General features: G+C 32.0%; 2 protein-coding genes across 2 annotated transcripts in view; one reads left to right on the forward strand and one right to left on the reverse strand.

Annotated features, from left to right (window-relative positions):
• LOC108909327 (aromatic-L-amino-acid decarboxylase) overlaps positions 1–12,182 on the forward strand; it is a 14,238-nt gene continuing 2,056 nt past the window's right edge. The window contains exons 1-6 of the mRNA XM_018713640.1: positions 1–115; positions 2,200–2,281; positions 2,998–3,118; positions 6,446–6,559; positions 9,362–9,611; positions 9,668–9,816. Of these exons, the coding sequence (XP_018569156.1) occupies positions 2,202–2,281; positions 2,998–3,118; positions 6,446–6,559; positions 9,362–9,611; positions 9,668–9,816 (714 nt within the window). The 5' untranslated portion in view covers positions 1–115; positions 2,200–2,201. The remainder of the gene's footprint in view (positions 116–2,199; positions 2,282–2,997; positions 3,119–6,445; positions 6,560–9,361; positions 9,612–9,667; positions 9,817–12,182) is intronic.
• Positions 9,294–12,182, reverse strand: part of LOC108909326 (spermine oxidase-like) — a 19,466-nt gene continuing 16,577 nt past the window's right edge. The window contains exon 7 of the mRNA XM_018713638.1: positions 9,294–9,306. Coding sequence (XP_018569154.1) covers positions 9,294–9,306 — 13 coding nt within the window. The remainder of the gene's footprint in view (positions 9,307–12,182) is intronic.

Below are 12,182 nucleotides of genomic sequence, written 5' to 3' on the forward strand. Positions count from 1 at the left end.
CAGAGCTTCTGTTCTGCGTTGCCCGCCAGTCCGTAGTGATATACCGGTGATTCGGATTTTCCCGAGACAGTAGCAGGAATTTTAGTGCAGCAGGAAAGGTTATTCGGCGGCGAAGGTGGGTGACAGAGCGCGCCGAGTGGTTTTTCGTTCTTGAATTTCAAGGAGTCTTGTCTTACTAACAAGTATTTTTTTTCGAAGTCGGGCGTACTAACTGGTGTTTCAAAAAAAAAATGGATGGTTAGTGGTGGTGGTGTTTGTTGCATGTAGTTGTTTTGTGTTGTGGCTTGAGAAAAAGTTTTTAGAGGATATATTTAAATATTGGTAGTGCATGGAATGGAATGTATATATTTATACTAATATTTAAGAACTCGCGACAAATTATTAGTCGAAGGTGATTAAAACAAAGTGGAAATCATTTTCTAAAATCTAAAAATGTTGGTCGAAAACTTAAAATTCCAATAATAATACGGTCAGTGTTTTTTAGAGAATTTGAGAAATAATGTTGCAAACATTTCTAAAATTTAATATATTTCATTAACCCAAACTTGTGAAGTAATTGTTTGACTTAAATTAGTATTAAATTTACATAAATATCCAATTTCCATAATTAATACACTTGTAATTAAACATTAAAGTACCTATACAAATACTGTGTTCTATGCTGTATGTAAATTTATCATATATTATTCTAATATACAGGGTGTCCAAAATATTGCAATTTAAAAATAAAGTTCGGTACAATTATAGGGGTGAGTCATCCCCAATGAACACCTTATAGTGCTTCAATTAATTTTAAATCATAGTCAAAGAAGACCAGTAATAAACCTAAATCAAGTAGCAAATTTGGTTCTTCTGCGGTAAAGTGTTGAAGAGATATTAATTTTATTCGAAATTTATAAATTCATTCAACGTAACTAAAGTATATTTTTGAAACAGAATTAAAATGTCAATATTTGTGCTATACATAAGTCCANAATTGGATAAGTTACTTCACTAGTACCACTTATTCTTCATTCATTTTTTTTGTAATTTTTTCAGTGGATTATCAAGTATTGTTACTGACGGAGCAACTGAATAAAAAATTTCAACCACTTTTCGAATATGAGTATATTCTATTTGAAAATTCAATTTTATTCTCTATGGAGACTTCAACGTATGCTTTTCCGCAGTATGCCTTTTGATGGAGGTAATCTCTGCCCCAGGATCAGATAATATCGGCGGAGAAGAGCGTCTGAGCGTCTTCTCTTCTCTTCTCTTCTACAAATCCCATGAGATGAATACCCATTATTGAGATAACCAGAAAAAACTTCATAATTATAAATTAAAACATCCTTAAGAGTAACGTACATTACCTTCATCAATAAAAATCTTGATCAGGAGCCTCTTCTGTAAATGTTTGGATTTCTGCATTTGTCAAAATCTTCGATCCGATTTACTTTACAAGTAGGGTATCTCTTTTGGGAATCTGTTCATATAAATATTTTCTTCAACATTCAAAGTCGTTTTATTACAACATATATTAACTACAATCCAAGAGACTGATTGATACCTTGTCAGATTTTTACGATTATATAACTAAAAATTAATTTATCATCATTGGTAAAACCTTCACAACTTTCCCAATATTTTTAAGCAGTTTTCAAAATAAAATTGTTCGCAATCTAGAATAAGAAATATCTATTTTTATATTTATGTCAGCAGTATTATATATTTATAGTCTCAATCTTTTTTTCTAAAATGAAAAATGTAAGTTTACATAAATATAACAAATATTTCCGAAAATTGCTAACGAGAAAATTTTAATAATATGCCTTCGATATTAGCGAAAAAGGAGAACTAAAAATTAATATACATTTTATCATTCTAACTATTACTAAAATGCATAGAAAAATATTGTAAAATAGTAAACTGTTCATTACATTTGAATGTTTCGAAGTTTCGAATAATAATAATACACCGTCCCATTTATCATACCTAACACTTCCTGTCTGATAATAATTACTTAGGATAGGATTTATTATATCATGTCAAAGGTTATCGTATGTTTAAGTAATGCTTGGCTATCAATAACAAAATGTGCACGATAATAGTTGTAATTTAGCAATGAGTACACCCGTCAACTATTAGGCAAGTGCTGCTTGTAATGTCCGCCCCTTAATAGTGTATATCCACTTTAACAGACTTGACTTATCCTTGCAGAAATGGAGGCTCCTCAATTTAAGGACTTCGGGAAGGAGATGATCGATTATGTGGCCAACTATCTCGAGAATATAAGAGAAAGGTAAGCATAGACGGCTTGTCTTGTGTAGAACTTTCATATCGCACGAAAATGTGCTAAGGTTAATATTAAGTTGATTTAGACAACGTAGTTGTTGAAACATTTCATAATACTTGCATTGGTTAACTGTATTGTTAAAAACATATTTATGCCAAAATATATGTTTTATGGAAATATATCTTCCTGTTTATATGAATTTCACACATATATTAAATTAATAAACTCTATGTTCAAATTGAATTAATAACTGCAAAGTTCTGTTTAACTTCACTTATTGCTTGTAGTTTTATTTTTTTATTGGTAATTTCTAAAACTGAACCAACTACTTACGGTGCAAATATAGGTTTGCCAAACAGCAAATCTTATCTCCCCATTTTGTATTCCAAGGCCGCATATTGAAGATATCATATTGCACTTGAAAGTTACTACTAGGTACGACAGTTAAACTTATCTACAGCTTATCCTGCAGATAGTAAAAGTGGTTCTTGGTGTTGGGAACCTTGACCCACCTGGCTAAGTGACCAAATATGACTTATGAGACAGATTCGTTTTCCCCCGTTACTTTTACTTTTACTGTAACAAAAGATTTTTTAATTACCATAGGTCAGATTCTTCAATAAATGTTCTGAAGGAAATTTTTATAAAAATCAGTGCAGATATTAGAAATGTTTAATCTTAATGACTATTTTTACTTATGCGTTTGTTCCATTTGTTTAAAGGCGAGTGGTACCAACGGTGGAACCAGGATATCTAAGACCTCTCATCCCAGATAGTGCCCCTCAAACACCTGACAAATGGGAAGATGTTATGAGTGACATCGAACGGGTTATTATGCCTGGTGTAAGTAAAAGCTGAATAATAATAATTTATGCAAAACTGATAATAAAGTAATATAGTAATAGTAGTAGTCTTTGGGCCTTAAATTGTTATGAAAACAGTTATTATTTTAATATTTCATGAAGATTAATGACAAGTTAATATACACATCTAATATTTCAGTTGCTAGTGCTGTAGATTTTGGAGTAAATTGCATAATAAATGATTGAACTTTGGCTTTAATTGGTTTACAACAGGAACTGCATTTTTCCAAAAGAATTTTCATTAACAGATTGACGCATTGAAAAGTTAAATCTAACCGAGGTTGATTATACAAAATTATGTATCATAGCTTAACATATAGCACTATAAAACTAATAAATAAAAAATATATATATAATGCTGAAAGTTATCTGTAACAAAGTTGCAAATAGAATGAGAAATAATTTTGAAGTAACGAACGGTGTAGTTTCTCTAAGGGGTAACACCATTGTATAATTTTTAGAAAATCTATTTTTTTTAATTGATTTAAAAGATGCTTTGAACGTTCTAGATTAAGAGGAAAGAAGTTTTATATTTGGACAAATTATTTTTTTCTTTGAAATTCCCAGCTCTTTGCCAAGCGCGTCGGACTGCTTAAAAATGACTAGCTGCTAGAAGGATACAGGTTAATGACTTACCTTTTGATTCTTAACTTCTCTAATACTACTAACACATGTCGTAAGACAGAATTTGTGTTCAATTAGAAGCATTTTCAAACGAAGGTATGTTAGTATAGAGTAGATATATATCAAAACTTTAAAGGCGTTTTTCTTGAAACACAATATTTTAAAACGGCACCAAGCATAATTCCAACAATTTTCATTCTGTTCACTCCAAATTTTGACCATATCTTTAAAATAACACTTCCGAAGAAAAGTACTTACGGGATTTTCGATTGCCCCTTTTTTTGTCAAAAATTGAACTTTTTACTTCAAATGCTTACCAATCATACAAAAATTATTGTTTTCCAAAACCCCTTACGTATTTCTCTGACCATACTCATTCTAGATTAAGGGAAAATTTTCCCCATATTCAAATTTGCGTCAGTTATACCACGTGTATCAACACGATTTGCAAGAAGTCGCCATTCTGTACTTTTTTTACGAATATTTTCCCCTTAAAAAAATAGTATTTATTCAATCTTCTGGCGGACTTTTCGAAAACCAACGTTAATCTTCAAATTTTTCCGTAATTTTCTATTTAATTTATTTATGCCAATATTTATGTTTTCATGATTGTGGATACATATATGTTTTATGTTTAGTTTTCGTGTTTCTTTTGTTTTTTTTATTATTTTTGTATATCAACCTTGTTCAGGTTTGATTTTTCTACGTGCAAGGGCGTCACCAGCCAATGCGGGGGGGGATGGGCAAGATAAAAGAATGGATGGGAGAAATATAAATTATAGTCAGACATAAGTAAGAGAATTAATTAAGAAATATTTTTAATAAAACCTTACTTCAAATGCTTACCAATCATACAAAAATTATTGTTTTCCAAAACCCCTTACGTATTTCTCTGACCATACTCATTCTAGATTAAGGGAAAATTTTCCCCATATTCAAATTTGCGTCAGTTATACCACGTGTATCAACACGATTTGCAAGAAGTCGCCATTCTGTACTTTTTTTACGAATATTTTCCCCTTAAAAAAATAGTATTTATTCAATCTTCTGGCGGACTTTTCGAAAACCAACGTTAATCTTCAAATTTTTCCGTAATTTTCTATTTAATTTATTTATGCCAATATTTATGTTTTCATGATTGTGGATACATATATGTTTTATGTTTAGTTTTCGTGTTTCTTTTGTTTTTTTTATTATTTTTGTATATCAACCTTGTTCAGGTTTGATTTTTCTACGTGCAAGGGCGTCACCAGCCAATGCGGGGGGGGATGGGCAAGATAAAAGAATGGATGGGAGAAATATAAATTATAGTCAGACATAAGTAAGAGAATTAATTAAGAAATATTTTTAATAAAACCTTACTTCAAATGCTTACCAATCATACAAAAATTATTGTTTTCCAAAACCCCTTACGTATTTCTCTGACCATACTCATTCTAGATTAAGGGAAAATTTTCCCCATATTCAAATTTGCGTCAGTTATACCACGTGTATCAACACGATTTGCAAGAAGTCGCCATTCTGTACTTTTTTTACGAATATTTTCCCCTTAAAAAAATAGTATTTATTCAATCTTCTGGCGGACTTTTCGAAAACCAACGTTAATCTTCAAATTTTTCCGTAATTTTCTATTTAATTTATTTATGCCAATATTTATGTTTTCATGATTGTGGATACATATATGTTTTATGTTTAGTTTTCGTGTTTCTTTTGTTTTTTTTATTATTTTTGTATATCAACCTTGTTCAGGTTTGATTTTTCTACGTGCAAGGGCGTCACCAGCCAATGCGGGGGGGGATGGGCAAGATAAAAGAATGGATGGGAGAAATATAAATTATAGTCAGACATAAGTAAGAGAATTAATTAAGAAATATTTTTAATAAAACCTTACTTCAAATGCTTACCAATCATACAAAAATTATNTGTATATTTTGGTCTCCATTTAAAACTGAAAATATTGAAAGCAACATTGCGACATAAGTATTAATTGGTAATGGTGTATCCAGATACAAAAAGAGGTTATATTCTACTTTACTTTGAAGAATTAAACCAATTTAAATTAATTCCAAAAAATTGTTCTGTTTTTTGCACTAATCTAAAACATAAAAACCATATTTACACCAGACAAAAGAAATCATATTTACACCAGACCAAGGAAGTAAATTTTTACATCTGTATTTGCATTTGCATCCTCGAACGAAAGATTTCAAATGATGTCTGCTTTTGTCATTGTGCAATTTTTGTTTTTTTTTTGGCAAAAATACTTTAACAAAAAATAATCCTTGACTGGTCTTTTTGTTGTAAAGGTTTCCTTGGTCAATTGTTTAAATATTAAGACTTATGAAACACATTGAAAAGGAATTATTAAATTTGTAATGTGCAGTCAATTTACCTCTTCATCTGAAAAACACTGAATATGTGGGCCCCTCGTAGCTCGCCCCTAATTATAAAGTGTTTACTGCGGTGGTCATGGTTACCGTTGCACAGCTTTAAAAAAAAAGAGGTAATTTTTAGAACTGCGCTTGAAACATTAGAACCAATTTTAAGTGGATAATTGATTAAGAATTCTTCGAAAATGTATTCTGAGAAGCAATCTTCATACACTCTTTATGAACCAGCTGTTTTGTCTAGCTTGTAATATTGAATAATTCATAGGCTTTATTAGCTAATGTTTCTATTGCAGGTGACGCACTGGCATTCACCCAGATTCCATGCCTACTTCCCAACGGGCAACTCCTACCCCGCAATAGTTGCAGACATTCTAAGCGGTGCAATCGCATGTATCGGTTTCTCCTGGGTAAGTAACGTCGATACGAAATAAAGAAAGGAAAACTAGAGCGAAACGTTGTAACAGTTCATGAAAAAGTCACTTCATCTTCCAAAAGAGCACAACGAAAACTGAAATGATCAAAAAAAACAAATAGGTTAAAGTTTCATAGCTTAAACGTTCTAGTTTTTTTTCTTCAATTATTGCAGAATTGGAAATATTTGAAAATTAATTGTATTTCATAACTGTATGTACATACAGGGTGATTCAGTCATAATGCCATTAATTTTAAGGGAAGACGGAAAAATTAGTAGAATACGAATACGCGATTAAAAAAAAATTAAAATGCATATTTACGCTGAAAAAAAAAATTTTCAAATCATTATTTACACCGCTTTTCGAACCGCTCCTGACCTACAAAGGTTTATCGAGAGTGAATCTTGACCTACCGTATTCGGTCACTAACCTAGTTTTTACTGCGTTTTTAATAGTGAATGACAAAAACAGACCTAGACACATGAATGAATAAGATATTTTTTTACATTTTTAATATTAAATATTTGTTAATAAAAAAAATGTATAAGGAGAATACTTGTTTTAGAATGTTAGGTTATTTAGTAAAAGCATTTTTAATATTGTTAACATTTTCACTGTTTTATAATTGAATATGAGTTTGTAGTATTATGTTCCATTAATTATTCAGTTTATAGTTAGTAGGTATACCTCATTGTGCGACTTAACCTATTTCGGTTTAAAGGGTGGTAGGTATGGTACCTACTTTTTTAAAATGACAGTATAGCTAAAAAACACTCACTCGTCTGTCCATAGCACTTTGTTAATAACCTATTGCAAAATTCAAGACGACTGGGTAAATCAGCTGTTTCGCTTCAACTTTCCAACGCTTTGTAGTCGGCCGGCTAGCGCGTTCCTTACGAAGTATAATTCTGTGCTAAAATTTCTGAATATAAAAAGTCATCTTTGAATATTCAGTAACCTAAAATAAAGTTTCACGGGAGACAAATTTTGTTTACTAGTTATTGTTTATAATCTATCAATGTATTGTACAAAAAATATTGTAAGGATAATAAAGTCCATTTTTATCATAATTAATAAATAAGCAAGAAGCAAAATATTTGCGGTTTAATTCTGGATATTAAATCCAGTAAAAGAAAAAGAAAATCAGTGTCAACAAGTTACAATATTTTACTACTTTAAGGTTTACTAAATACTCAAAGATCACCTTTTATATTAAGAAATTTTGACACATAACTTTTTAACATATTATTCACCCTGCCAGTAAAGTATACAGGGTGATTCAGTCACAATGTCATTAATTTAAACCATGTAATCGGAAGACCTAATAAAGACAGAAAATAAAAAAAATACTAAACCACAGCTTTTGAATCATTTGTTGTCAATTTTTTTAATTGGTGTATGAAATTACAGTAAAAATCTATAGTGCTACCGAAATTAAACGCAACAATATTAATGTTAATACAAAAGTTAGGAAAGCATGACGAAAAAATTAAATGCATGTTTTTTGTCATTAATTCATGTGCTTTCAATATGCTATATGAAATAGTAGACAAAATATATAAGGGGATTTTTTCTGTGTGCCTACAGAAGAATGGGAATATTCCCAATCTGGCTTTACAATCTTGTAATGCTGACTTAAAGAGTATGTTGCTTTTGTGGCAAATGAGGTATGTATATCAAAAATTAGTTAGTCTCCTCAAATGGTTCAAAAGCTATAAACCAAAATAAGTCTTAGTGAAAATGCATAGCGCTCGTATATTTACAAATGTTAACTTTCTTAAGTCGTCATTTCGTAATTACCCCAGTCTATCATTACAGTATGTACTGTTCGTTTTGAAACAGCCTGTATGACCTAGAATTTATACCTGCGCTCTTATTATAAATCAGTTTCAACTTATTGTTATACACTTGCAAACAAATTCGATAATTTCCCAATTCTCCCAATTTGCGGTCGCAAAATCAGACCATACGCGACTTGTGTAGGTCACGACCAACTATGAGACAGAAAATGTAAAGCAAAAAGTGAAGGTTTTCCAGTTTTTTTATTACTGTTGAATAAATAAACACTTCAAGTGGGAAAATATTAGAATTCTTTATTTATCTTACGCTTTCTGTCGATATTGACAAATAGTGACATAAACAGCTAAATATGTGATGAATTATTATTTGCAAGCGGACTGAATAATTTTTAATAAAGGAATACAAGGAAACCTACTCCTAAAATAAAAAATATAAGTTCCATCTTTAACAATCTTAATTCTAGAAATGAACCGCTTACTTATAAGACCCTTTATTGATTTATGACTTTGAAGACAAAAGGCCTCGACGACGAGACAATTTGTCCCTAGGGGTGCTTTGAAACTCCTCTAGAAATCGAGAACATAAAAGAAGCTAATTCCCCGTGTAGGAAAGCCTCATTTCCTCCATTCTCGAGTTTAAAAGGAATGGCTCGAGCGTGATAGCTGACGTTAACAAGTTGTGTTAATGATCACTGATAGCACGGGCACACAAAATAAAAAAAGAGATACCACTAGGCTATCCATTTATATATTTTGACACTTTGAATCCTAATCCGTCATTAGTTTTACTCAGTTTTAGCGATTTCCTCAAATTCTGTAAGTGCTTGAGTAAAACTAACAACGGATTCCAGTTCAGTTTATCCAAAATACATGTAGATAGCCAAGCAGGCTCTTCACTTTTATTAATTTTTGTTTAATTGTTGTAAGGGTTATGTATTTTTACTTTAATAACCCTTAATTAGTCATCTACTAGAAAAGGTGTGTTTAAATTTTCCAGATTGCAAGCCCTGCTTGCACAGAACTGGAGGTGGTCATGATGGACTGGCTAGGCAAGATGTTGGATTTGCCCAAGGAGTTCCTGGCATGTTCAGGTGGTAAAGGGGGAGGTGTTATTCAAGGTACTGCCAGTGAGGCCACCTTGGTAGCTCTTCTCGGAGCTAAAGCTCGTGCCATTGACAGAGTGAAGAAAGAACATCCAGAGATGAGCGATGCGGATATCGTCGCTAAGTTGGTCGCCTACACATCGAGTTAGTAATCCAAGTTTTTGCTAATATTGATTTTTTTTACATTTGACTTTTTCTAGGTCAAAGCCATTCCTCCGTGGAACGAGCAGGTTTACTAGGTGGCGTCCAAATGCGTTCTTTGCAGCCTGATGACACCAACAGGCTTAGTGGGGAAATACTAGAGAACGCTATAAAAGAGGATCTCGATGCTGGTTTGATACCATTCTATGTAAGTCAAAATTTCAGGGATTCATACACTTTAAATTTATAAAATTGTATAATCAATTTAGCTACGTTGGTTTCATTTCTTTTTTAGTAAAGTAAAGTAAATAACTATTTTGAAAATAATAGATAGATCGAATTCAATTATTACCTTGTTATTTAATCTTATACATAATCCGTATTACTCAATGAATTACAATCTCATTAAAATGTAGATATATAAAATGCGTCTGAGTTAAAAATTCATGAAAACAACAATCCATCATATGACCAAATGAAAACGAAACAGAGCCATTTTCAGGAACTGCGTCAAGATTGTAGATAAACGCTTAGACACGTCGATTTTAGATTAAAGCAGGACATTCTTTGCTGGTATTTTTGACTCCGCCACTTTCACCCCCAAGCAAGGGTAAGCATCACCTCAAAATATTTAAATGGCATTGGGGGTTGAGTAATATTTCTTTTCAAAGCTCTTACAATTCTCTTTACAACAGACTTTAAATTTTATAATTCCGCCCAATACTTATTAAGAATTTTGATTTTAAAGTTGAAACTTATGTGCAAATAATTAGTAACGGTAAAAATATCAGTCATTCGAGTTAGGTACGCCAATGGTATAAATTTAGTATTTCTTGCTTTACATTGGTTTTTGGCGATTTGTTATCACTTTTGTAAAAAAAACACAATTGTAAAAAACATAAATGAATGCTATACACACACAATGAACGTAAAAATAGTGGATTCCAAATTATTTTCTAGTATTATTTGGAAGCGTTGGTTGGTAGTTTATTTAATTGTGTTTTTGAAAATTAAACACTATGGTTTATTCCATTGCGGAAAGGGTAGATATCATTTCGCTTTATTTTATGAACAATAAATGTGCGAATAGAACAGCTCAGCTATTTAATGAACAACATCAATATTGACATGTCAGGAGGAAGTATGTTCTAGAGTTAGAAAAAAAATTTCTAGAGAAAGGGAACGTAGCTAATAAAAAACGAGAAATTGAAAAACCTATAGTTAATGAAGCTAGTGAAGTTGCAGTTTCGGGACATCTTGATTCTACATTAAGTACGAGGCAGCTGGCATCTATGTCCAGGATCAATCGAACTAGCATACAAACCATTTTGAAGAAGAATAAATTCCATCCATACAAAATACATTTAGTCCAAGAACTTCATGAGGATGATTATGACCGCCGTTTGCAATTTTGAGAAATAATGAGTGAGCGAGCAGGGAACGATCCACAGTTCCTTTTTAACATATATTTTTCTGACGAATGCAGTTTTTTCTTGAACGGGACGGTAAATCGTCACAATTGCCGCTATTGGTCCGATTCAAACCCAAGAGTTTTTCACGGGTGCATACACAGCAACCGGAAAAATTAAATGTATGGGCAGGAATTTTCGGTGACCGGCTGGTGGGTCCTTTTTTCTACCTGGTAATTTGACTGGCCAAATGTATTTGCAATTACTGGAAGACGCTATTGACCCTGCCTTGACTGATATTATTGAAAATGTTCCAGAGTATGATCAAGATCATTTGATTTTTCAACAGGACGGTGCTCCTCCGCATTATGCGTTAATTGTCCGTCAGTATTTGGACCAACGTTTTCTACGGAATTGGATTGTGGCCTCCACGATCACCGGATTTATCGCCCCTTGATTTATTTTTGTGGGGATACCTAAAAAGTAAAATCTATAAAACACAGCCAGCGTCGCTAGAAGATTTGCGTCAAAGAATCGTCGACGAATGCAGTCGAATCACTCCGGAAATGCTTCGGAATGTGCGCGAACGTTTCGAACAAAATCTTTATACTTGCATGGAAGCGGGCGGTCATCAGTTTGAACATTTAATCAACTAAGTAGTAAGTAAGCTACTAAACATAATTTAAATTTTAAAATGTATTTTTTTTTCAAAGTATTGGGCGAAATTATAAAATTTAAAGTCTGTTGTAAAGAGAATTGTAAGAGATTTCAAAAGAAATATTAGTTCCTGAAAATGGCTCTGTTTCGTTTTCATTTGGCCAACCTGTATAATGCCATTAATTCTGAAGAAAAAGATATACAAATAATTTTATTCAATTTTCTGCGTACTCAGCTAATAAATCTTGATGTATCTGTTACATATATTCATGAAATTAGTCGCGACCTTCCTAGCAGTAATAACTCATTGTTTTAGTATACCTCGAAGCCTAAACACGTTAAAAAATACCACAAAATAAGTGGCACGACTATGCTCTGTGCAGGGTCATGTATTGGCTAAAAACTAAACACTCTCTTTAGTGAAAAAAAATGGGTTCAATTAGGTATCTCGAGAATGAAATCGACCTTACTCTAATTTCAGAAAAGTTCAACAAACTCGGTGTATTAG

The sequence above is a fragment of the Anoplophora glabripennis genome, unplaced genomic scaffold, assembly GCF_000390285.2.
Source record: "Anoplophora glabripennis isolate ALB-LARVAE unplaced genomic scaffold, Agla_2.0 scaffold427, whole genome shotgun sequence".
NCBI lineage: Eukaryota > Metazoa > Arthropoda > Insecta > Coleoptera > Cerambycidae > Anoplophora > Anoplophora glabripennis.